Source organism: Mauremys mutica, chromosome 8, assembly GCF_020497125.1.
Source record: "Mauremys mutica isolate MM-2020 ecotype Southern chromosome 8, ASM2049712v1, whole genome shotgun sequence".
Classification (NCBI taxonomy): Eukaryota; Metazoa; Chordata; order Testudines; family Geoemydidae; genus Mauremys; species Mauremys mutica.
The window spans coordinates 33,876,903-33,904,776 of NC_059079.1; the positions used below are offsets into that span (position 1 = coordinate 33,876,903).

Genomic DNA, 27,874 nt, shown 5'->3' on the forward strand with positions numbered 1-27,874 from the left:
CCCACTGACCGCTCAACTGAAATCACTGAGAGCTGGGTAGAACCTCAGAGACCAACTCGCAGAGGTCACAGTGGCAGGTGGAAGCAGAAGGTCATGGTGCAGGGCTATTAGCAGCAGATCAATGGAGTGAATGGTGGCACAACAAACAACAGTGGCCAGAGTGAACAGTGAGCAGCTGGAGGAACGAGCAAGGTGCCTTCTTGCCCCCCAACCTGAGAGGTGAACTCATGTGAAAGCACCTCTGAACTCTGAGTCTCCATTGACCAAGGACAACACCGGTGAGTGTTAATGAGACTGTTAAGAATGGTGGAGACACAACACAGTTCATGCAAACACACATGGCTGTGGCATCATACTTTCTATTTAAGCAAGAGATACCACACACTACAAACTGGAGGCCAATGTTATTGTGACCTGTTCATCCTGAAGCTGAACACTGGTTCTGAACAAGACCAGCAAATGCTCACTATCTTTCTGCAAAAAACTCAAGTGACCGGCTAGAAGCATGTGGTACAATAGTGAAAGACTCAACAGTTGAAAAAGTGAAGAACTCTCTTACCACATTCAAAAAATTTGCATACATGGCTGATGAATGCACCGATGTAAATGGACATCAAGTATTAAGCCATTGTGTACATTATCTTGATGTCAGTAGTAGGCCAATAGATGCATTTCTAGATGTTCAAGTTATAGAAGACACATCGGCTGCATCTGTGACAACCCACATCTTAGAGGAGTTAAATGCTTGTCAATTGGACCCCAAACAGATGGCTGCTTATGCATTTGATGGAGCTGCAAACTTCTCTGGAAGACATGATGGAGTACAAGGTTTGCTCAGAGAAAAGTATAGCCCTAATCTCTCCTATACACACTGCAGAGGCCATCTACTCCAATTAGTGCTAGTACGAGCTGCAGACTCTTCAAAAGACATTAAAAAAGCTATAAATGTAATGTCTTCCTTATATTCTTTTTTCAGCAAGAGTCCAAAAAGACTGAATATCTTGGAAAATATAGAAGATACACTGGGACTGAAGTTCAAATTAGTCCAACCTGGGAAAACCCTCTGACTTTCTCATGAGCGATCCTTGGCTGTTGTCTTAAAATTACTCCAGCCATTATTACTGACTTTGGAAAGTATCTACCAAGATGGGATGGATCTAAGTGGTGAGGCTGGTGGATTACTTTTGATACTATGTTCAGAGAAGACTATTGCCATTCTCTCTCTTGTAAATCTACTGTTGAAACCACTTGGGTCATTAAACAATGCCATCCAGGTATCTGCTACAAGAGTAGTAGATCTTTGTCCAGCAATAGAAGCTACATTTGGATCAATCAGAGAGCTATCCATTGAAAATGTAGTGGAAGAAGGAAAGACTTCAGTCCAGAAGTTGACTAGTGAGGGCATTTATATTGAATCCTTTAAGTGAAGAGGACAAGAAGTGTTTGTTAAGACAACTGGAAAAGTACACAGACTTGATTCTTAAAAATCTACAACAGCGACTTCTAGTTTCTACTCAACTGCTACGTAGCTTTTACAGATCCCTGTCCTACAAAACACTGACAGTTGAGTGAAGTGCGGCACTACCAGCAATGTGGCTGCCATGTGCTCAGGACAGGACAGAGAATTTGAACACAGAGTGGAATATCATATGATGAATGAATAAAGATTTGACTTCAACTTCTTTTTTATCATCACTAGTGGCTTGACCCAATCTTTGTGCTATGTTTCCTGGGATGTAAGAAGTAGGACTTCATCTCTTGCTACTCCCAGTCACAACAGCTACAGTTGAGCATTTTTTTCATCATCAGATAGAATTTTGTGTTCAGGCAGAAGGCAACTTCTTTCAGATCTTGTGATTGAATTAATGAGCATATCAACTGAAGGAATGGAAGTACCGGACATATGAGAAGACACCAAAGATAAATGCATTGCGTTCAAGAAGTTCATTAACAGAGTTGTGCAAAATTATAACACGAAACCAAGAAGGATGTAGACGTAGTGCTTCATAGAAGGCTTCAGTCGCTAACTTTAATTTGTGTGATGATTTTAAAACATGAGTTGAATCTAACATTTTTCTGTTTTTACTATGGTGCCATACAGCCCACCTTTACCCTCACGGTCTCACCCCTCATCGGCCCTGACACCCCCGCACTCCCCCCCATAAATTTGAACACACCCCCTAATTTCAATTCCTGGGGAAAACACTGCGTAAGTTGTTAAACTATACATTCAAATACTTTCGGGATACTATTACAAACAATAGAAAGTGAGGCAGAAAGGTTCAATCACAAGCCATAACAAGCATGTAGACTTGACATATGTTACTATAAGGAATAATCATCCCTGAGGTTTGAGTATACCCAAGGTGTGGCTCTGTTTGATTACTGTAGCTGGTCAGAAAGCACGTAAAGGCTTTTGTTCACTCAAAACCATGTTAGTTATACACATCTCACATTACAGTAATCACAACTGTGTAAAGAGTGTCTGAAACAGATTGAGTTTCAGTACTATTGTTGATTTCTCTGCACTGTATGTGCCAATAGTGTTGGGAATCCTCTTTCCATTCACAGCCAAATATAGACTTATAGAGATTTTTTTATTCCAGTTGTTAGTCTCCAGACTGGAGAGCACTATCTGTAGATGGATTGTTTATGCACTAGTAGTGAAATCCTCACACTCACACCGGGGCCTTCATACTTTAAAAAAAAAAGAGGGGGGGATTGTCATAGCATGAGTAGTTAGTCCTTTAGGGGCAGTTGGGTTCAGCCTCACCTGTGCCTAATTATTTGCTTCCCACATGATGGCTTTGGGGTGGTGGTTGGATCAGGTGACCAGGCATTACATGATGATAGCTGGGGAACAGGGTTTCCTATAACACCCAATCTGCTCCAGCAGTCAGGTGAGATTAGGTATGGTCTTGAATTGGTTTAGCAGGGTGCTAGGGTTTGATATGAGGAGAGAGAGTCTTTTGGGGGAACCAGGGTCAAAAAGGATTGGAGAAGAAGCTCTCCTTACCAGCCAGAGGGAAAGATCTGGCTTGGAAAAAGGGGCAGGAAAAAAGAAGAAAAATTCCCCCCAAGAGGGAATTAAGTGTTCAAGAGGAGGGATGTAATGGACTGGTGATCTTGGAGGAGGAGGCTGGAAGAATCTAGCTTTCCCTTAATTATTTTAGGAAATAAACCATTTCCCAGGAGGGGAGAGTAATTACAAAGCATTACTGTGATGGTTTTGTCTCCCTGTGGAAGGAAGGAAACTGAGGCAGTAGTAGGATCTGTCACTGAATGAAATAAGACCAAGTTAAAGGACCCTAAAACCCCCATAACTGACCAGGGAGGATTTCTCCTAGTGTAGACACTGCACAAGGGAGCTATCAGCTGCATTGCAAAGACTCCCTTGCAAAGGTTGGTGTAGAAGTATGCGGGGGGTATGATGAGCATGCTGAATAGGGGCCATATCATGCAAGACTATGGAGTTTCTCAGCAATGCTGTGGCCCATGATGCTGCTGTAACTTATAAATTACCCCAGGGCTGTATAAATTATGCTGGGGCAGTGGCAGCCCTCAGAGCAGCACAGGATTGGAAATGTGCTAAGGTAATTGAAAGCTGCCGTAGTCACTGCTGGGCAATGAGTTAGGGGCAATCTTAGAATTGCAGCTCAGAATCTCACCCCAGGATCTCAGTTCTAGATAACTGTGTTTACACAATTGTGGCACAAAAAGGCAGTAGAAATTTATATCCAACACCTTTGAAAGCAAAGTACTGGCCAAACCAATACATCCACTGTAATAAAGAACTAATGGGTTATCTATCTCCAAATGTCATCACCTAAGATTTCCTAAACCATACCAAAGATACCAGAACAGCAGTTCAGTTTGAAAAGTCAAATATGACCTTGAAATAATGGGGAGTGGGCTGGTTACTAGCACTGATTTGCCCAAGTCCATCCTAACACAAATAGAGAATCCTGATTTCTTAATCTTTAGTTAACAATAGATCTTACATTACTGTAATTAATGCAGTCTGAATTGAAGAATAAAACAAAAAACAAACACTTGCCTTTCTATCAGGTATTTCCTGGGGCTATATTCTTCAAAGATTTAGAGAGCTGGATATAAACAAAGGTCGTATCTACACTTAGATTTTCCTCAGTGTGGATTTAACACTAATGAAGCTCTACTAATGAAACTCCACTGGTGCAAAAGTGGGAGAACTAATTTAGACCATCCAGTGGTCTGTGTACTACTCAGTGTTGTGCAGACCTGCTCTGAACAGTGTTGAATAATACCACATGGATGGTAAAAACACCATATGGTAAAAACATCTATACTAGCCACTGTTGCCACCACCAGATCAAATATAAAAGAATTCTGTAAAATTCTCAGTGTATACACAGCCTAAAGGTCATGGATTGTGAACAACAGATTTTGATATTGCCTGCCTTGTAATTGATATAAACAGAACCCAGCTTCTACAAGGTAATGACTTGGAGGAATAGCAGAACACTCTTCCTTTAAAGATGACCTTCAAAGGGGGGGAAAAACTGGATTGGAGCATTCTTTTACATCTTTACTATGCTAAAGGATGTACTAATATATGGGCAATACTCTGTTTAGAAATAGATGTAGGGAGAAGAGATGAGGAACTTTAAAAGAAACTTATGAATGGCTCAAGCCCTGGAAGAAGCTACAGCTATCTCAGAAGCAGAGGTCAGTGTTATTCTTACCAGCCCATATCAGGATGTGCCTATAACCTCCTCTAAAGAGTTAGTGCATAACTTGGTCCTGGTGCAGTCAGGGACAAGGGTATTCTGGAGGATTTGTCTGGAGGGGCTCATGAGTGATCATGTGCCAACCAACCTAAAAAAGGGCAGCCTGTGAAACACTAGAGAGAAACCAGATCTGCAGTATTTCACTACCAACATGGTTGGAGAAGTAGCCAGTAGGGCTGTGGGAAAATGGTCTGAAAACAGGCATGAGTAGAAAAGAGGGATGAAGCAAGAAAAGGAAAAGGCCTGTGACAGTTCAGTAGAGGTGCAAGTTTGGGGGTCTGATATTGCTTTCTATCTTTGTTTAGGGCCCCCAGCTTGGACTTTCAATAAGAGTGGAAAGAAGCACCCACATACTGAGTTTAGAAGGGCTGATGGATCACTGTGCTCCTCCCACCTACACAGTTTGCGTCAACAGGAAAATGGACACCTGGGCAGGGAAGAGCTGTTTAAGGACTATTTCAGCCCAGAGAGAGCTGGAAGATTGTGTGATGTTTGTTCCGAACTGTTTATCCTATAATGGGAGAGTTCTAGTCAAAGCACTAAATTACCCTACCATAAGAAGACTGTAGACCAGAGTGGAAAACTGAAGCATGGAGTTAAGTTTCTTCATTCTGTCAGTCGTGTGCCTGTTATTATTGAATCTTAGCTGCTCACTGCCAGCAACCTAGTCTTCAGTCTCGTTTGGATCTTCTAAACAGTTATTTTGTAGACTTGGTAAATATTTGCATTACACAAATGCTTAGAGGCTCCAAGTCAGACTCTATTTTGACTATTAGACTATTTTTCTACCTGTAATATTAAATAGCCACAATAAACTAACATGGGCTAATCCTTGTAAGAACTATAATCTCATTGATTGTTAGAACAAATAATTTTAAAAAGTTTCAGTGCATAAATATGAAAGATAAAAATAAAAGCCACTCAGTAACACACTTCCATAGACCATGCTAAGTAATAGTTATGGTCACTACTGCAAGGAGCTTCATTGACTCCCATCATGCACTTGGCAGCATAAGGGGGAAGATGAAAATGGCTTAACTACTACTTGACAGGTTGTCAAGCCCGTCTGCTTCTTGGCCTGCCCCCTTAAGGATAAGGCCTCCAGCCAGTTACACCACCACATTCTATAAGCCATTACCCTCTGATCCCACTGAGGGTTACCAAAAGAAACTACACCATCTGCTCAAGAAACTCCCTGAAAAAGCACAAGAGCAAATCCACACAGACACACTCCTAGAATCCCGAGCAGGAGTATTCTATCTGCTACCCAAGATCCATAAACCTGGAAATCCTGGACACCCCATCATCTCAGGCATTGGCACCCTGACAGCAGGATTATCTGGCTATGTAGACTCCCTCCTCAGGCCCTACGCTACCAGCACTCCTAGCTCTCTTCAAGACACCACTGACTTCCTGAGGAAATTACAATCCATTGGAGATATTCCTGAAAACACCATCCTAGCCACTATGGATGTTGAAGTCCTCTACACCAACATTCCACACAAAGATGGACTACAAGCTGTCAGGAACAGTATCCCTGATAATGTCATGGCAAACCTGGTGGCTGAACTTTGTAACTTTGTCCTCACCCATAACTATTTCACATTGGGGACAATGTATACCTTCAAATCAGTGGCACTGTTATGGGTATCCGCATGGCTCCACAGTATGCCAACATTTTTATGGCTGACTTAGAACAACGCTTCCTCAGCTCTCGTCCCCTAACGCACCTACTCTACTTGCGCTACTTTGATGACATCTTCATCATCTGGACCCATGGAAAAGAAGCCCTTGAGGAATTCCACCATGATTTCAACAATTTCCACCCCACCATCAACCTCAGCCTGGACCAGTCCACATAAGAGATCCACTTCCTGGACACTACAGTGCTAATAAGTGATGGTCACATAAACACCACCCTATAGCGGAAACCTACTGACCGCTATACTTACCTACATCCCTCCAGCGTTTATCCAGACCACACCACACAATCCATTGTCTACAGCCAAGCTCTATGATACAATCACATTTACTCCAACCCCTCAGACAGAGACAAACACCTACAAGATCTCTATCAAGCGTTCTTACAACTACAATACCCACCTGCTGAAGTGAAGAAACAGACTGACAGAACCAAAAAAGTACCCAGAAGTCATCTACTACAGGACAGGCCCAACAAAGAAAGTAACAGAACCCCACTAGCCGTCACCTTCAGCCCCCAGCTAAAACCTCTCCAGTGCATCATCAAGGATCTACAACCTATCCTGAAGGACGATCCATCACTCTCACAGATCTTGGGAGACAGGACAGTCCTTGCTTAGAGAGCCTCCAAACCTGAAACAAATACTCACCAGCAATCACACAACAAAAACACTAACCCAGGAACCTATCCTTGCAACAAAGCCAATTGCCAACTCTGTCCACATATCTATTCAGGGAACACCATCATAGGACCTAATCACATCAGCCACACTATCAGAGGCTTGTTCACCTGCACATCTACCAGTGTGATATATGCCATTATGTGCCAGCCTCTGCCTTTACATTGGCCAAACCGGACAGTTTCTACATAAAAGAATAAATGGACACAAATCAAACATCAAGAATTATAACTTTCAAAAACTAGTTGGAGAACACTTCAATCTCCCTGGTCACCGATTACAGACCTAAAAGTCGCAATATTACAACAAAAAAACTTCAAAAACAGACTCCAACGAGAGACTGAATTGGAATTAATTTGCAAACTGGACACCATTAAATTAGGCTTGAATAAAGACTGGGAGTGGGTGGGTCATTACACAAAGTAAAACTATTCCCCCATGTTTATTCCCCCCCCTCCCCCGCCACTGCTCCTCACACCTTCTTGTCAACTGCTGGAAATGGGCCATTTTGATTACCACTACAAAAAGTTTTTCCCTCCCCTCTCCTGCTGGTAAAAGCTCATCTTAACAGCTCACTCTCGTTAGAGTGTGTATGGTAACACCCATTGTTTCATGTTCTCTGTGCATATATATCTTCCTACTGTATTTTCCACTGCATGCATCCAATGAAGTGGGTTTTAGCCCACAAAAGCTTATGCTCAAATAAATTTGTTAGTCTCTAAGGGTACGTTTATACTTACCGCGCGGGTCGACGCAGCAAGTTCGACTTCTCGGAGTTCGAACTATCGCGTCTGATCTAGACGCGATAGTTCGAACTCCGGAAGCGCCGCGGTCGACTCCGGTACTCCACCGCGGCAGGAGGAGTTGGCGGAGTCGACCTTGGAGCCGCGGAGTTCGCTTCCGCGGCGTCTGGACGGGTAAGTCATTCGAACTAGGGTAGTTCGAATTCACCTACGTTATTCACGTAGCTGAATTCGCGTACCCTAGTTCGACCCCGGGGCTGTGTGTAGACCAGGGCTAAGGTGCCACAAGTACTCCTGTTCTTTTTGCTGATACAGACTAACACGGCTGCTACTCTGAAACCAGCCAGCTACAGTCTTTCAGCACTGGAGCATAAGCACCTGGTCTCTTGTTAGCAGCTCCCAGGATTGGTGGCTAGGAAGTATGATCTGCTTCCTTCCTGTGTTGTGACCCCTTCCAGATTCATGGCTGAAACCCCAGGCCAGGGGGTTCGGAGGGAGAAGGAAGAAAGAAGCAGAACTGAGACTCTGCCTAGCTAAGCACCAGAACTGGTCACCAAGGAATCCCACTCATGGGCTGTTTTTCAGAACAGGATAGACAGGCACCCACCCAGGCATGATCTAGGTACAGGTTGGCCTGCCTCAGCAGGGGATGGGGAGAGGACTAGGTGTACTCAGGGGATCGCTCCAGGCCTACATTTCTTTGCATGCTGCTGGGTCGGACTGTGAGGAGCTAGCACAGCCAGACAGCGGGGTAGGTGGGAAAGCGTTAGCAGTTACAAGGGAGGCTGCGACCCCTCCCCCGCGAGGTGTGACTGAAGGGGGAACAATAGGTAAGTCTGGAGAATCACGCTCGCTCGCTCCCTCCCTCTCCGCTCTGCTAGAACTAGTTCCGAGGGGTAGGACTCGGAGGAGGGATTCACACTCGCTGCAATCAAGTCTAAAATAGTGCCTCTTTGTTCACCAGTGGCAGAGGCTGTCAGTGGCACATCTCCTTCCGCTGTCGCTCGGCCTCCTCCCCCAATCCCCGCCCCCTGTCCGGACAGCGGCCGTGCAGCGCAGGCGGGGCGCAGCTGGGGCCGGGGGGAAGGGGGGGGTGAGGCGCTTTGTTTTTTCCCACAATGCACCAGCTTCTCCGCGGGAAACAAAAATGGCGAACGGCTGCGGCAGAGCTGGGCAGTGTGTGAATCGGCTCTGACCCTCCCCCACTCTCCGCCCGGCGTGGGCTGTCTGGGGGCGCTGCGCATCGAGGGCCCGGCCGCAGAGAGGCTCCGGGGGGGAGGGTGCTGAGTCCGCTGATTTCCCTGCATGAGGCGGTTGGCACCACTGGAGAGACCGAATGAGGTGAGGGAGGCCGGGCTCTCCGCGGTGGGGGCGGGCGGCCGCCCCGGAGTCCGTGGGGTGGGCAGTTAGGACCCCTCACCCGCCCCCCAATAGAGGGCTCACCGAAAGGGGGGAGGGTCGAGCCCCAGCCGGGCGGGGAAACCCAGTCCTCCATCCGCTCTTCTCCCTCCCCCCCAGTGCTGTACTCATTGTGGGCACATCTGGTCTGGTGGGGCATATTTAGGGGCCAGAGGACTTCAGAAATAAGGATTGTCTCCGAAGGTGACTATAACAGGCAGGTGATAAGGGGATTTGAAAGTGCCCTGTGGAGACCAAACAAAGGGGAGAACAGGAATAGGGTCACATCACCATCTTGGGGGGGTCTGGAGGGAATCTGGGTGGTGTGGGGTGTAGTTGGGTGTTTAGATGGTGGCTTTCCTTATTAGACAACTGTGTCTGACTATCGGCAAAGCTGTTAAAATATAAAAAGAAAAATCAACACAAAGGGAGAAAGGGCAGGCTTATTTGAAGGACTATTTTTTGTGCAGATAATGTACCTTTTACAACAGCACCTTTCATCTCAAAGATGGATGAATTATAACAAATGTAATGTGTTGTACTGAGAAACTTTAGATGTTTCTTCCCCAAAACTATGGAAACTGGTGGTGGTTAGTGTAACTAGAAAGCCATCTCAATATGCTCTTTCTTAGCACTTGAATCACAAAAGAAAATGGGTTGATGGTTTTCCTTCTTTTAATAGAAGATAACAAGATGCTTCTTTATACTTTCAAATTGAGACCAGTGTCCATTTGGCAACATTTTAAAGGATTGGAGTTACACTTAACCACTTGGAGCATTTTGGATACAATTTGAATGAAAGAGCCTAAATAAAATTATAATTACAATATTCTTTCTTTAGGATAATATTTGTCCCATGAGTTTCTGAAAGTTTGGCCCTGTTTATAATTTAAAAAATGTCAAAGCATGTTAGCAATGCATTTAAAATATGATCTGTCTTTGCCAATAAACAGGGGAGACTGGCTGACTATGCAGGAGGAAATGGTGACAGTAACTATACACAAACTAATGTCAAAAACACCTAAGTAATCAATAAAGAAAATGGTTTCTTCTAATATGTATTACCTGTAACTATAGTAGATGAAAATGTCAACAGAAATGATTTGTTGTCTATCCCTTTAAAACAGATTTTAGGTTATAATTAAGTTCAAAGCATTTGTTGAAGATGAAAGATTTTAAAAGCCTGAGTAGTGCAATATTGGAGTATAGGCTAATAAATTGACACCATTTCAATTTGTATGAAGAAAGAACTGGAGAGAGAATCAGGGGAAACAAAGAGATTGAGAGAGTGAAAGAAAGGGAAATGAGCAGAATGAGGCAGTGAAAGGGGGGAGGGGGATATCTGTAAGGAGTTGCAAGCTTGTGAGATGTGAACCTTTATTAAGACTGTTCCTGAAGGAGATTTTTTGGTGTAGTGATGTTTTGTGTGGCCCCACAGGTTAGGGAGAACAGGGCTATGCTGCTTCTCCTTGATAATGTGTCTGCCATTGTGCTAAATCAGATTTCCACTCTGTTTCTGTAAGGTTTGTTTAATCTGGCTGGAGTCCAGTAAAATATGTGGAATATTTTTTTTGCCAAACTTGATGTGTAACAAGATGTACATTATACACTGCACCACTTGTAATTCCAAAAGTTATCATAGAAATGTTAAGTTCTTTTCAGTTTTCCCTAGATAAGGAGCTCCCCCCCACACACCCAGAAGAATGGTAGATAGCATTTGGGTGGGGAGGTGTTACTCTTCGGTGCCTCTGAGAATGGCTTTAAAGTGTGTTTTAATCTGGTGGTGGGTTTTTTTTGTTTTTTTTATTAAAAGTAACATTTGATACTATGTAACACTTCAGATTAAATTTTTCATTTAACAGCACTTTGTATCCTTAACTTCCTTAGGTAGCTAGTTTCATCTTGTTTGGTGGGCCTTCCTCTAGAGAAGGGAGAGAAAAATGTCTTGAAAAAGCCAGGAGGAGGATTGTAAAACCACAAATATTGCCAGAGGTCCCTGGGGTAACATAATATCTGAAACAACATTTTGAAAATAACTAGATTTCAAGCTGACCCCGCATCACTTCAGAAACGGATCATCCTATTGAAAAATACAGGTGGTATTTGTCAGGGAGTTGAACTTAACCTTGAGGGAAGAAAATTAAGGATGGATCCTTTCTCAGTCAGTTCTGACACATTTCTAGTGTTAAATGACTTCTAAAGGTCACTTTTTCTTCTGCTTATCAGGTATAGATTATTCCATAGAAAGAAACTTGGGGAAGATAAATTGCTCTTTTAAGGGTCACTCCTTTTTTAGGATGGCCTATGAGGAAATGAAGACTGAGTTCTCTTTATGGGTTTTTTTTTTTAAGATAGGCAAATTTATGCCCTTTTTCAATACAACTCAAATGAAAGTGTTTTGGACCTCGTGACATACTTGCCCACCCTCAAGTATTTGTTTCTGGCAGTACTAATAACATGCTAGGTACTGCACAAACACAAAAGACCATCCTTAACTCAAGGAGTCTGTATGCTAAATAACATTTGAGGGAAGGGAAACAAACAAGGTGAGACTTGTTAATGTTCTGGTATCTTATTTTGTGTGTGTACAATCCCAAGTTAACCTATAACCTTACTGTTCTAGTAATAGGTTCATGGAGACCAGTTCACCATTCTGTGATAACTCTTTAAAGACTTTGTGAGTCTTGATGTACTTTTTATGAGAAATGATACTAAAAATAAATACTTTGAATTATGGAAAATTAGGGTTTTTAGTATCTTCAGCGAGAATGTGATTACAAGATAAGGAAGTCTAGTGGCAGTATTCACTAGGATTTCTGCTCAAGGACTTAACCAGTTTTCCCATTTCTTCACTTCTGAGGATAAATCGTATATATTAAGGGCAGTTGCATCTCCTTCATGTGTGGAATGAAGGAGATTCCTAGGTAGTCTTAACTATGATTGAAAGGGCTGTGGGAATGCTTTTCTATCCTTTTTAAGAACCTGTATTCCATAAGAGAGAAAATACACCTGTACCCCAATAGAACGTGACCCAATATAACATGAATTCGGATATAGCGTGGTAAAGCAGTGGGAAGCTCCAGGCCCTTTAAAGCGCCACCCGAGTCCCGCTGCTTTACTGCATTATATCCAAATTCATGTGGAGCCCCGGGCCCTTTAAATCACCGCCTGAGCCTTGCTGCCAGAGCTCCAGTGGTGATTTAAAGGGCCTGGGGCTCCCCACAGCAGCTGGAGCACCAGGCCCTTTAAATCCCCTCCAGGGCTAAGGCAGCCAGGCTCAGGCAGTGATTTAAAGGGCCAGAGGCTCCAGCTGCTGCGAGGAGCCCCAGGCCCTTTAAATTCCTGCCCGAACCCCTTTAAATCACTGTAGGGGAAGGTGGTCCAGTCCAGCACAGCGTACCGGCTCTTGCCAGTATGCCGGACCTGACTGAACCCAATATAACACGGTCTCACCTATAAGGCGGTGAGATTTTTTTGGCTCCCGAGGGCCATGTTATATCGGGGTAGAGGTGTAGCTGTTTGCATCAAATACCGACTCTAATGGATGAGTTGACAGGATAAAGCTATTTGAAAAGCAAATGAAAAATGTTCTGTGGTTGATAAAGGTTTTCCCCACGTGTCTAACCAGAAGAAAGAAGAACTCAGAGCAAAAATGACTTCTAAGATGTATGATTTTTTCCCCAAAATGTTTTAATAATCCTTTAGTGGGATAGCATACTGCCTGATATTCTGTTATGATCACAATTGGGGCTGAAGTAAACTGTAGTGTTCAAAAGTAGAATGAATATTGCCCTTGAAATGAGTGTGAATGTTTAAAGAATAGATTTTTGAGAGGTATATATTCAGTCCGTTGGCTTACAGTAAAGTCTCTTAAACTATTGAAAACTTAATTGCTGTCATTTCTGTTATTTTTTTATCAATATAAGAATATTAGAAGCACACTGATATTGCATAACAGTAATACAGCAAAAGTGAGAGGGTTTGTTACACTGCAAAAGCAGTTGTAGGCCTTATAAATGTAAGTCCACCTTAATGTACTTTTTGTGTTCCAAAAAGAGAGCCAAACTATATAAAACTGATTTGTCCTACTTTTGCCTGTTTTTTTGGTTTACTTAAAGTATCCTTTTCTTATGCCAGATTCTGAAAGGTACTGTAAGAATCTGGCCTCTTCCAATTCTTTGGCAGAAAGACTGTCAGAAATTAAAAGGTTCATAATTAAAGTAACTGTTCTTTACTAAGAAACCTAAAAATAGGACTGTAGAGTCCTGTGGAAGATTTTATCAGCAACATTTATGCATTAGTTCTAATATTTGTGCCCTTTTGGACCCTTCTACTGAATATGAATTGAAGTACCTTTTTTCAGTATTCCTTACTGCTATCTGTATTTATAGGATTGTTCCTTCAGAACTGAGACTAAATATATTTAATATTTTTCTTCATAATTTCTATTTTGTTTACATTTTACTGGTGGTAAACTATTTATTTCAGAGTGACAGTCTATTTGTGTCAGGTCTCAAGGTATAAAAATCAAACTAAATAGGCTATACTTAAACATTCATCCTGTAGTATGTCCCCATTTTCAGCATAAAGCATTCTTGAGAACTCCAGAGTGATAGTGCCAAAAAACTGGGGTTACTTACCCTAATATAGATAAAGTCAGCTTTTCTGGTGTATTTTTAAATGACTAGATTTAAGAACTTAACATTTGACACACTTGGGGTATGTCTGCACTTAAATCATCACAGCAACGCAGCTGCACCCCTAAGAGACATAGCTATACCAATGTAAATTCATAGTGTATACCAGGCCCTAGTTCTCAGAGAGAATAAACATCTGTTTGAAGAAACTCATAAGTAATAAAAAATGATGTATTCTACTTTCCTCTACTTCCCAATCTTAGCACAAACTGTCTTAGACCTGGTCTACACGGGGGGTGGGGGGGTCGATGTAAGATACGTCAACTTCAGCTACGCTATTCTCATAGCTGAAGTTGACGAATCTTAGTTCAACTTACCTACCGTCCTCACGGCGCAGGATCGATGGCTGTGGCTCCCCCGTCGACTCCGTTTCTGCCTCTCGCCGTGGTGGAGTTTCGGAGTTGACGGGGAGCACGCTCGGGGATCGATTTATCGCGTCTAGACGAGATGCAGTAAATTGATCCCCACCAGATTGATCGCTACCCGCCGATTCGGTGGGGATAGTGTGGATGTACCCTTAAGGAACTCCAGCTCATGAGTTTGGGGGGGGGGGGAAGGGGAGAAGGTAAGTAAAAGTTGATATCTGTTGTCTGAATTGTTGTTTATAATCAGCCTCACTTGCTAGCAAGTAACACTTTACATGTGGAAAAGCCTCCCTGAAGGCAATCATAAAGGAAGGCATATTCTCCTTCAAATGATAGTTAAGGCCCACTTCTGCTGATGCCTTTTAAAAAATCTGTCAGTTAACAATGGCTTGAGTGGCAGATGGATTTGGCACATTATACATTTTCAAACTTTGTTTTGATTGTATACTTAAAAATTGTATAAGGCTGTGTTTCTACCTCTATCTTTTGTATGTTTCTTGTTTTAGAGTGAAATACACTTGCCCCTTAGGGCATATCTTATGTGTTTGTACAGTTCCTAGCACAACTTTGGAACCAAGTGTTACTGTAATATAAAGTTCTGTCAAAGTAATGTATCTAGTATTTGGGCTGGGACAAGAAGCTTGGAAATCCAAATAAATTTTAATTATTTATTCAGCCATAAAGTTCCATTAAAGGGTAGAAAATACTCAAATATATATTATGTACAGTAACCTGTGTTACAAGCCAGTGAGAATTTGATTATGATGGAAACTCACAATTTACCATTGTTGTATAATATGAATGTATTGTGTAGTAAAGTTCTGCATTTATGAAGTTACTGATTTTTATTATCAGTCACAAATCTGCTTTTTATTGTTACTTCATAAAGTGAATTTAAGCTTATTTTAAAACTGCCTTAAAAGACAAAAGATTGTCGGTGGTGGAAGCTTACACCCTCTTGGTTTTATGATATATAAAGAAGGCCTGGGAATTAAGTGGTGGGTTTTTTTTTGTTTTTTTGTTTTTTAAAGCAAGTAGATGATTAAAGCTTAAATAGGGTGTAAAGTCTGGTCTTCTGTAGTTCTGGTAGCAAGGATTTCAATGGGTGTTGTGAGCTCTCAAACCTTAGGGCTTATCTAGAAAGTTTTTGTACCACTTAATTGCATCTGTTTCTATAAACCAATATAGTTAAGTGGTACATGTGCATATCCCACAGTAATATTCCTATAAAGGGGCTTATAATGGTATGGCTTATGTAAGAGCCTTTATAGTGATATAACTGTCCATGCTAGGCAGTTGTACCACTTTAAGTATAAAATCACACCCCTCATTAAAATAATTAAATGGTACCAAAATGGTGTGTAGATTAGGCCTTATATGAAGGCCAGGTGGTAATATATCTTTTGGACTTTGTTTTTCTAAAATATTGGTCAGTGAAGTTAAATAGAAGTAAACAAATTTTAGTGCGCAACTAAAAATAACTTCTTGTCAATTCCTTACCTTTCATTCTTGTCATAACTTCATTAATTTTTTTGCTTGTCATATCCATTCACTTAAGACAGTGGTTCTCAAACCATTGTGCTTGTGACCCCTTTCACACAGCAAGCCTCTGAGTGCAACTCCTCCATATAAATTAAAAACATTTTTTTTGTATATTTAATGCCATTATAAATGCTGGAGGCAAAGTGGGGTTTGGAGTGGAGGCTGACAGCTCACGACCCCCCATGTAATAACCTCATGACCCCTTGAGGTGTCCCGACCCCCAGTTTGAGAACCCCTGACTTAAGACCTGCCCCTTCTGTCCACTATCATATTAATTGAAAAAAAAAATGGTACTACTCTATGTTCAAATTGGTGGTAGGGGAAGTCGTGCCCAAAAAACAAACTGTCCACTTCAGACACATCTCTTGAATTGTGGAGATGTTCAGAATATGATCATATATGCTGCATAGGTTCTACTTTGGTCCTTGGGCGTGGCTTCTTGTCACTAGGATTAAAATACAGCCATGAGGGGTTGTTGGGCTCTTTTTTTAAATTGGGCTTCCCCTTGGTGGGGTGCAGATACCCCTTTATCTCCCACATCAGTTTAGCAGGGTATTCCTTTCCCAGGCCTATTTACTTGTGGTACCAAAAATGAGCTGTCACTCAGAATAGATCATAATGATACTTTGTCTCTTTCATATTTTGAGCAGTGTAATTTTAAGTGTTGATATTTTAAATTCATTATTGGGCATCTGAGTAAATATTTATTTGAAATGAGTAAAGTAATTCTCATCTCAGCTATTGTTTCAGGCTCTGCAAACTCACTCAGATATGTTTGTATCAGTTACATTCAGGTCCAATTTTCCAGGGTTTTTCTACCTCCTTGATAAAGTTGTGGGAAGGAAAATTGGAATCCAAATGAAGTATTTTAAAGTTTAAAAAATGTCTGGAAAAGAGCCACTGTGTAAGTTGAACATCAAGTGTACCAGTATTCAGAAATAGACTTCAAAGAGAAACAGCAGAACTAAAATTTATTTGCAAATTTAACACCATTAATTTGGGCTTGAATAGGCGCTGGGAGTGGCTGGCTCATTACAAAAGCAGCTTTGCCTCTCCTAGAATTGACACCACCTCCTCTATTACCGGGAGTGGACTACATCCACTCTGATCAAATTGGCCCTATCAACACTGGTTCTCCACTTGTGAGGTAACGCCCTTCTCGTCATGTGTCATTATATAATGCCTGCATCTGTAATTTTCACTCCATGCATCTGAAGTGAGGTTTTTTACCCATGAAAACTTATGCCCAAATAAATCTGTTAGTCTGGTGGCGCCTTAAAGACTCCTTGTTGTTTTCCCTACACTGTTATACTGAAAAGTCTTTTGTTTCTATTCACAGACAGAGCGAAGCTCTGTTGTTATGTTCCTTGAAGAAGTTTTGATGATTGGGTAATGCCTCTGGTTTTCCATTGATAGTTTTGGGAGGAAGCAAGGCCAGTCAGTTGAGCCTTGTGTTACCTTGCCTTCTGATTAGGAGTGAGAACTCCCTTTTGCTTGGATGGGCATTCCAGATGTTACCTCTTGATGATTATGCTTTTTGGACTGGAGTAGTAATTACTTTGAGTATAAATACACTGTTCCTTAAATATTACTTGAATGTACATCTGTCAGTGATTGAGCTTTGACAAGTTATGAGCTTTCTATAGAAACCTCGCCTGATAAAGCTTATGGATAAATATCCTGCAAGATGTGTTTAGTGTAATGAGTTAACAAATCCCAAATGAATCATCCAAAGGTGCAGAGGATCCCCAATTTACCCGTTTGTTTTTTTTTCCCCTTAAACCGCTGCTCCTATAAACCATATAGCACTTGTGAGCACTCCAGGCTAAAAGTAGATGTATTTAACAGGTCTGAGGTGAGAGTTGTTTACAAAGAATGGGATCCTTTGCCAATGTGTATGCTATGTCACAATTAGCTACTGAACAGTCATGGGCTAGACTTTACTTTTCTTTCAGTGTCCCAAAACCACTTTACCTCCACTTTGCACCTGCTTAGAGTGTAGCTGAATTGGCATCATTCCCAGACTTGTGTAAGCAGGACATGGTGTCATTAGACATGATAAAAGTGGATATATAGCATCACCAGCAATTACGTTGAGAAGGGGGGCAGCATGAATCTCAATATTCAGTGAGAATCACGTCCCCTGCTGTCCATTTTTGAAGATCAGAGGATTTTTCTAGAAAAATTGTGGTATCAGGCCCAGCCACCCTTAGAGGTGTAGGTTTTATTTTGTTCTAGGAGATTAGGTGGGGAGAGTGGGTAAAAGAGTTCCATCAGTAGTTCTTGCAGAGTTGAAAAATCCTAATAACTTTAATTCCTTTCACTTACTAATCATTTTGATCATATGCACATGCAACAAAGTATATACTGCTATTCAAACCTGCACAGCTACCCACAATGGACTTCAGCCTGGTACATAGCTTAATATCTTGAGTAGCCTGACTTCACTAGATGATTGCCATTCTCTTTGCCAAGAAGAGCAGTGATCTATCTTTGTGGTGTAATGCTGGTATACCAGGCTCAGTTAATCAGTCTGAAGTTTTGCAACTGCCTCTATTTGTCTCAAGAGTAACTGCCTGTAGCTAAGGGTATGGCTACACTTACAAATCTGCAGCGCTGGTAGTTGCAGCGCTGGTCGTCCAGCTGTGCAGGGCCAGCGCTGGTGTGTGGCCACACTCACAGCTACCAGCGCTGGAGTGTGGCCACATTTGCAGCGCTGTTGGGAGTGATGAATTATGGGCAGCTATCCCAGCATTCAAGTGGCAGCAACGTGCTTTTCAAAAGAGGGGGGTGTGGGGCAGTGTGACAGGGACCGGGGGGAGGGGGAAGAGAGAGTGGATTTTTGGAACTGTCACTGTGCAGAATCAGAATTTTCCCACCCCCTTACTGTTAACTGCAAATAGCCTGCATCCAACATACTCTCTTTTCCCCCCTCTGCCCCCTCCCCCCGTTTCTCTCAAGCAAAGCAAACACTCAACCCCTGTGAATCACGCAGGGAGGAGGATCTCATTTGATTGTTCACAGATTGATCACAGCAAACAGGAGCTGATAAGCAGCTCTGGTAGCAACAGAGCTCCGGAAGTTCACAACAAAACAAAGAGAGGCTGCATAACAAAACAAAGGGAGTAATTTAGTTAAAAGCATTCTGGGATACACCCTTATACCCTGGAGGCCAATAACAGCGCTGGTGTGTGGCCACACTTGATGACCAGCGCTGCAATCCTTATTCCCCATGCTGAGTGAGGTGTACGGCCAGCGCTGCAGCCAGGGAGTTGCAGCGCTGGAAGTGCCCTGCAGGTGTGGCCACTTACTAATTGCAGCGCTGGAAAGCCTCCACCAGCGCTGCAACTCGCAAGTGTAGCCATACCCTGAAGCTCCAACGACTGAACATCTTCAGTACAGTCAGATTCTGCAGGATTGGGTGGTGCATGCCCATTGAACTTCTGATTTCAGTATATCATGCCCTGACTAAACTGGAAAGTTTGTGCACAGTAAAGCAGCTTTGAGCGCTGTCACTCCCGAGGTGTACACACTGCCAAGCCACTTAGTGCGTAGAAACTGCACAGGTGCAGTGCTCTTTTTAAAAAACAAACAACAAAAACACCTTGATGAGAGGCATAGCACTTTCTGCGCCACGGCTACAGCGCTGCAGTACCAGTGTAGACACAATGGTGATTATAGCGCTGTGATTGGTCTCCAGGAAGTGTCCCATAATGACCTCTCTGGCCATTGGTTTGAACTCTACTGCCCTGCCCTCAGGTGACCAACCATCAGCCCACCCCATACATTCCTTTGCAAATTTGAAAGTCCCCTTCCTGTTCGCTCTGATACGTGCAGTGGTCTCAGTGAATCTTTCCAGGTGACCATGCCTGCTCCATGCACCAGGTGATTCCCCCACTTGGAGCATTGCTGAGCTGCTGGACCTCATTGGCATTTGGGGAAAGGAGGCTGTCCAGTCACAGCTACACTCCAGCCATCGGAATTATGATACCTAAGGACAGATTCTAGATGTGTGATAGAAAAGGGCCGTGACCGGGACACATTGCAGTGCAGGGTCAAAGTGAAGGAGCTGTGGAACGCCTACCACAAGGTGCAGGAGGCAAACTGCCACTCCGGTGCTGTACCCATGAGCTGTCAGTTCTACAAAGAGCTGGATGCAATACTTGATGGGGACCCCACCTTCCACTGTGAAGTCCCCTTTGGATACTTTATTGGCTTTGTTGTCAGTCGAGAGTGGAGGAGGAGGCAATCTTGGATGAAGAGGGGGAGGGGAAACCAGAGGCAGAGGATGACTCGGTGGCCAGAGATGCATGCAGTCAGGAGCTCTTTTCTACCCCAGAGGAGCCTAGCCAGTCACAGCAGTAAGATCTTGGTGAAGCGCAAACAGGAGAGGAGGCCTCTGGTAAGTGGATATGATTTTGGGAATTGCTGAAGTGAGTTGCTGGGGGCAGGAGGGTTGCAGAAAGCAGGCTTGTCTCCCACCTCATGCCTAGTTTTAGCAGTGGAACAGGCTGTTGATGCACTCCCTCACTTCACAGGAATCTCCCTCAGAAATCTCCAGGAAAGTCTTGTGGAGATCCTGGGCAATCCGCTCCCACAGGTTCCTCCGAAGGGCTGCTTTGTTTCTTGCCCCATTAACAGTAACTGTCCTGCGCCACTGTGCTGTCACGGGGTTGGGGACCATTACTGCACACAGGCTAGCCACATTGGGGCCAGGGCAGAAGCTGCAAGACCCTCCCTTGATTCCCTGTTCACCCTCAGCAGCGAGATACCTTCCATAATCACATCCTGTGGAAAGTGTGGGGATAGGAATGATTATCAGGCTCCCCTCCTCCCCCCAGTGCTAGCTCTCCCCAGGTGCCCAAGAGCCAGGTGCCCAGTGTACAGCAAGGTCCAGGAACAGTGATTTACCCTGACCCTGTACCCAATCACCATTTTGGGGGTCTTGTGGCTTGTGTGCGCTTGGCTGGGGTGAGCCAGTTAGTGACAGGTGTGAGAGTACTGGCTATGTTTTAAAGCACTGAAACAGTGTTGTCTGTGTTGTAAACAATACTGCTTCTGTAAAATGTTGCATTTAAACTTCACAGAGATGACCTTCGGAGCACAGCCTCCCTCTTTGTTATTGGTGGTAGAACAATTGCGAAGAATTAGAAAGCGTCCAAGAAGCACTAAGGAGGACTTTGTGTGAGGTTATGATGCACTCTGCCACCAAGAAAAAGGCATTTGAAGGAGTGGCGGGATAGCGAGAAGAGGGACTGAAAGGAGAATGCGGCACACCAGAAAAAAGCCACAGAGCAGCATTTAACTGTTATAGAGTGCCAAGCGGACACGCTCCAGGCGATACTAGCTCTTCAAACTGAACAGCTCCACGTTTGCCCTCCACTGCAGCCGCTGTCGCAAAACTCTTTCCCATGGGCCCCCCGTCATTGCCAACACACTCTGATCAACCTCCTAGCTCCACTCTCTACCCACAGCATACCACTCCTCCCTCCTCACAGTCCAGCAGTGTGGACTCTCAATACGCACTGCACTCAACACCCACCCATCTGCAGTTTGGCCCTGCTGAACTACAACACCCGCTGCATCGTACTCCAAAGGAGAAGGTTGGGTATGATCCCTGGACATACACAAATCTGTAGCTGTTTCAGGACCCTCCTCCTCTTGAGACCTTCCATTCTTCCATCCCCCTCCCTGCTGATGAATTTTTTTGTTTTTCAATAAAAGAATTGTTTGTTTGAAAGCAATCTTTATTCTATTAAGTGAAAGCAAAAAGAGCACTGCAAAGCAACATACAATTATGTTAAGGCCCCTTCTTGCATCATGTGCACCAGTCACCTCCTAGCATTACAAGCACTGCACTCCTGAGCATAGCAACAAATATTAGTGGCTTTCAGCGTCAAAATGCTGCCTCAAAGCATCCCTGATCCTTATGGCCCCACGCTCTGCCCCTCTAATAGCCCTGGTCTCTAGCTCTTCAAACTCAGCCTCCAGGCGCTGAGCCTCTGCAGTCTAGCCCTGAGTGAAGCTTTCACGCTTCCCTTAACAAATATTATTGCGTGTACAGCACATGGCTATAAGCATAGGAATATTGTCATTGGCCATGTCCAGCTTCCCATACAGGCATCGCCAGCGGGCTTTTAAATGGCCAAATGCACACTCCACAGTCATTCTGCACTTGCTCAGCCTGTTGTTGAATCACTCCTTGCTGCTGTCAAGTTGCCCTGTGTATGGCTTCGTGAGCCATGGCATTGAGGGGTAGGCGGGGTCTCCCAGGATCACAGTGGGCATTTCGACTTCCCCTACAGTGATGTTCTGGTCCGGGAAGAAAGTCCTTGCTTGCAGCTTCTTGAAAAGGACAGTGTTCCGAAAGATGCATGCGTCATGCACCTTTCTGGACTAGCCTACATTAATGTATGTGAAATGCCTATGGTGATCCACAAGCACCTGAAGAACCATTGAAAAATACTCCTTGTGATTAATGTACTCAGTGGCTAGGTGGTCTGGTGCCAGAATTGGAATGTGCGTGCCATCTATCACCCCTTTGCAGTTAGGGAAGCCTATTTGTGCAAAGCCATCCACAATCTCTCTCACACATTGCCCAGAGTAATAGTCTTTCGGAGCAGGATGCGATTAATGTCCTGCACACATCCATCAACACGACTCCAGCGGTCGACTTTCCCATTCCAAACTGATTAGTGACCGATCGGTAGCAGCCTGGAGTAGCCAGCTTCCACAGTGTAGTCGCCATGCACTTCTCCAGCGACAGGGCAGCTCTCATTCTCATGTCCTTGTGCCGCAGGGCTGGTGCAAGCTCATCTCACAGTCCCAGGAATGTGGCTTTCCTCATGCAAAAGTTATGTAGCCGCTGCTCATCATCCCACCACTCAGTGCTTGTTTCCTGAGCCCAAAAGCGGCTTCCACTGTGGTCAGCACTTCCGTGAATGCCACAAACATTCTCGTGTCATAGCTACTATGTGTGGCGAGATCAATGTCGCACTCTTCTTGTCTTTGTAATTTAAGACCTAACTCCACTGCCACTCGTGACGTGTTGACAAGAATGGTGCTCACACTGACCAGCAGCTTGGGATCCATTCCTGCAGCGAGAAAGGGGCAGGGCGTGCAGTACACAAACTGTTGAAAGATGGTGCCAAATGCGGATAGAGCTGGGATGCGAAGCAGTGCATCATGGGGCATTGGGACAGGACCCAGGATGCCCCGTGACTCCTTCTGCCTTCCCACAAGTCTTAGCGGCAAAGGAGAGAGGTGTTCTGTGGGATAGCTGCCCAGAGGGCACTGCTCTGAATAGCGCCGCAAGTGTGAACACACTATTGCGCAGGCAGCTGTCATTGTGAACACACAACGGCGGTTTTCCTTCAGCGCTGTAACTGCCAGAGCTGTAACTTTGCTAGTGTAGATGTGCCCTAATTCTTCAGAGCGATCTGTGAGTTTGACTTCTCTCATAATTGCTTATGCTACCAGATGGCTTTCAAAATCTCCCAGAAGCTATTTCTTTACCTGTTTGTGGGATTGGTATTTGAAGGGTACTGGACAGTGTAACTGCAACATATGTAGTACTGTGAAATGTATCTGAAGCAAAATTGAAACAGTATGGACACATGGCAGTATCAATACTGCCATCCTACCACTTTCCTATTGTAGACAAGGCTAGGATCTGGATTTCTCATTAAGTTTTCCTTTTTATTTGGGGAGGGAGAGAGCATTCAGTATGCCTTCATACATCATAAATAAGGATATGAGCATGATGTTCCCCTTTGTTTTCCGGATAGTTTTAAAACTGGGAAGGAGAATCTCTCACTATGGAGAGAGCCTTAGGACAAGTCTTGGCAGCAAGATTCCTGGGAAATGTGGGCGAATAGTAAACTCAAAGTGAAAACAAATGCAGAAAAATGGCTAGGAAAAGAATGGTGTGAAAAGTGCTCTTTTTATTGTAGTTAGCTTTTTTTGAAAATATGTATAATTTTATTTGTCTGACCACAGGTTATAGCCACACAGGAAAGTGTTTCAGATGTTAAGCTGTCTTTTCTTTAGCAACACAGTCTTTCTTGAATGGTCCAATGTAAGCTGCCTTTACCACCACAGCCTGGAAGCGTCTGTGACTGAATTTGGAAGTTGTCAATAAACTTAGTCGATTTTCTCTGAGACCTGACTCTTCATCTGTACAAGTAGGCATGAGGTTAAGCTACTCTTCTTGCTCCCAACAGCACAGTCTTTCAACGTGATACTCACTAGTCACTTCGCTATAGTGGATAGAACTGCCCAGATAGTTAATGCTTATATTAGATCATAATCAGCTGATGCATTGTTTTTTGTTCTGCTTTCCATTCTTGATTGGTAACCTTGACTAATCCTGTAGATCTAATTGATTTCTGTGTAATGGTGGTACCCCTTCAGACTATCTTGGGCTGCAGAGAAAGCCATGTAAGCAGGTTGCCAAGTGCCAGTGCATGCTACTTTGTACAGATTCTTGAGAGTTTTCAGGGTAGCTTTTTGGTGTGCCAGTAGCTGGTGACTCCTTTGGTGACTACTGATATTTATATTTCATATTGACCAAAGATGATTGACACAAGCACCTGCTGTTCCAGTTTCTCTCAGGCCCAGTCCAACTTCACAACAATGATGCCACCATATACTTGGATCTCCATCAAGTGAGATTTCTTCTGCCACAGTGGAAGCAAACGCATCTGAGAGAGAACTGACACCCAGATAACCTGGCATTGACTGTCTCATCCTGCCATTTCTTGCAGTACTTGGTGAAGCCATCATCGTGGGCTTGTGCCAGTCTGTGTAGAAATCATTGCTTGCACTCATCATTGATGTGCTCAGCAAAAATGGTCTTGAAGGTACAGAGGCCACTGGACATCTGCGTGTATCACACAATGACAATGAGAGGAATCTATATCGTACTGACTGCCTCTACTACTTCCTCCTTGTTCACCTTGGATCTGGGCCTGTTGACTTCACAGACAGCGTGGAGAATGACAGCCTTGTACCCAAAAAAACTAGTGAGGTGGATGAGTTTGCTAGGGTCATGCTTAGGAAGGCTCTTCACCTTGCCTTGATGTCAATGGCTGGGCATGTGGGGCAGGAAGCGCAGGGATCCATGCCAGGGAACTGAGAACTTACGGTGGAACATCTTGTCTTCGAGTTAACTTGGAAGTTCGTAGTTAGGTTCTGTTGAATTTTTTTTTTCTTCATGCTGTTAGTCAGGTGTTGCTCAGTCACCAAAAGATGAGAATTTTTGCTTTCATGCTTATTTATTGCAATTCTGATGCTCACTAAAATGTAATTTTTTTTCTGTTGGAATCTTAATGTAAAATTATTTTCATTAAACATATTTTGGGGAGAAGAAAGTTGGTACTTGAGTGAGTTTATTTTTGAGTGTTTTTAGAGTAATTTCTCCAACTTGATCTCCCTATCAATTCTTGTTAAACACAGTGGTCATTGATATTCTACTACTTTTTTAAATCAGTTTTTCCAATTTAAAATGGCACTAAATATTGTAAACTAGGTGGTGTGAACTAAAATTTTTCTTTCAAAATGCCTTATCCCACCTGATTCCTTGTTCTGTGTTTTGTATCTTAGTAATAATCAGCCACATACTCAGTTTCCAAAGAAAACTTTTACATTGAAGGAAAACTGTCTCTTCTTTATCTACAACCTCATAATCTCAATTTCTGTAATTCAGTTCAGAAGGTTCTTTAACGGCCAGCTGGTCCTACTTCATAATTTGCTGTAGTTTTTCTTACATGGTGCTTCTAAGAGAAAAGTAGTTTATAAGTCATCGTTATGAAAATGAAATATGTACTGACTGATATGAGTATAGAGCTTGCTTCCTTTTGTCTGCCTTAGTTTCTCTCCCAACTTAAAACAACAAACAAAAAAAATTAAAATAAATGAGACTTGCAAAGGAAAACATTAGGACTGTAACCTTTGCTGCTCTTATTATTTATACTGTGGTAGCACCAAGGAAGCCCAGTCGTGGACCAGGACACTATTGTGCTAGGCGTTGTATAAGCACAACAAAAGATGGTTCCTGCTCCATAGAACTCAGGGTCTGAAGTTCATGATGTGTGAAGGACTGAAAGGCTTATTTTGTCTCACTTCACTCACTCTTTCTTTGTCTCCCCAAATTTTTCTTTTTATACATTAGAAATTCAGGTTCTTTCTAGGGTGGATGACTCTCTATGGTGACTGGAGAGCTAGTGAAATGACATCCCAAGAATTAAGAGTAAAAAGTCAAGTAAGGGCTTATCTAAACTACAAAGTTAAGTTGACATAAGGCAGCTTATATTGACCTAACTATGGAGGTGTACACACAGCAATGCTCCTCCCACATTTAACTCTCCTACTACACTGACATAAAACCACCTTGATGAGAGGCATAACAATTAAGACAATGTAGTTAGAGCAACAAAGTGTTGGTGCAGATACTGCATTGCTTATGTCACCCTAAGTGGCCTTCAGGAAGTGTCCCACAATGCCCATTGTGACCGCTGTGGTCACTGGTTTGAACTCTGCTGCCCTGCAGCCAGGTACACAGGCATGTGCCTCTTCCGTTTTAAATCCCTAGGAAATTTTGAAATTGCTCTTCCTATTTGCTCAGTTGGAGAGCTCACATAGCATCTGATTAGCTGACCACAACAGCTCCCTGCAGCAAATGCGCTCCTCCCTCGAGTACATCGGACATGGTGCATCTGCTGGGCCTGTGGGGGAGAGGAGGCTGTGTAGTCACAGCTCTGCTCCAGCAACAGGAACTTTGATATCAATGGGCAGATTGCTTGGGGCATGGAGGAGAACATAAGAACAACCATACTGGATCAGACCAAAGGTCCATCTAGCCCAGTATTCCGTCTTCCGACAATGGACAATGCCAGGTGCCCCAGAGGGAATGAACAGAAGAGGTAATTATCAAGTGATCCATCCCCTGTTGCCCATTTCCAAGGTTCTGGCAAACAGAGTCTAGGGACACCATCCCTGTCTATCCTGGCTAATAGCTATTGATGGACCTATCCTCCAAGAATTTATCTAGTTCTTTTTTGAACCCTGTTATAGTCTTGGCCTTCACAACATCCTCTGGCAAAGAGTTCCACAGGTTGACTGTGCGTTGTGTGAAGAAATACTTCCTTTTGTTTGTTTTCAACCTGCTGCCTATTTAATTTCATTTGGTGACTCCTAGTTCTTGTATTATGAGGAGTAAATAACACTTCCTTATTTACTTTCTCCACACCAGTCGTGATTTTATAGACATCAATCATATCCCCCCTTAGTCATCTCTTTTCCAAGCTGAAGAGTCCCAGTCTTATTAATCTCTGAAGCTTTTCTATACCTGTAATCATTTTTGTTGCTCCTTTCGGAACCTTTTCCAATTGCAGTAGATCTTTTTTGAGATGAGGTGACTGCATCTGCACGCAATAGTCAAGATTTGGATGTACCATGGATTTACATAGAGGCAATATGATATTTTCTGTGTTATCTATCCCTTTCTTAATGATTCCCAACATTGTTTGCTTTTTTGACTGCCACTGCACATTGAGTAGATGTTTTCAGAGAACTATCCACAATGACTCCAAGATCTTTCTTGAGTGGTAACAGCTAATTTAGACCCTATCATTTTATATGTATAGTTGGGATTACGTTTTCCTATGTGCATTACTTTGCATTTATCAACACTGAATTTTATCTGCCATTTTGTTGCCCAGTCACCTAGTTTTGAGAGATCCTTTTGTAGCTCTTCGCAGTCTGCCTGGGACTTAACTATCTTGAGTAGTTTTATATCATCTGCCATTTTGCCCCCTCACTGTTTTACCCCTTTTTCCAGATCATTTATGAATATGGTGAATAGGACTGGTCCCAGTACAGACCCCTGAGGGACACCACTGTTTACCTCTCTCCATTCTGAAAACTGACCATTTATTCCTACCCTTTTGTTTCTTATCTTTTAACCAGTTACTGATCCAG

The 27,874-nt window shown here is 43.3% G+C and overlaps 1 protein-coding gene and 1 pseudogene across 2 annotated transcripts in view; one reads left to right on the top strand and one right to left on the bottom strand.

Annotated features, from left to right (window-relative positions):
- The first annotated feature begins 8,934 nt into the window (after nt 1–8,934).
- MTF2 (metal response element binding transcription factor 2) overlaps nt 8,935–27,874 on the top strand; it is a 64,647-nt gene continuing 45,707 nt past the window's right edge. For both annotated transcript variants that reach the window (XM_045027600.1, XM_045027601.1), the window contains exon 1: nt 8,935–9,234. In XM_045027600.1, coding sequence (XP_044883535.1) covers nt 9,230–9,234 — 5 coding nt within the window. In that variant the 5' untranslated portion in view covers nt 8,935–9,229. The remainder of the gene's footprint in view (nt 9,235–27,874) is intronic.
- LOC123376014 lies at nt 23,925–25,049 on the bottom strand (annotated as a pseudogene).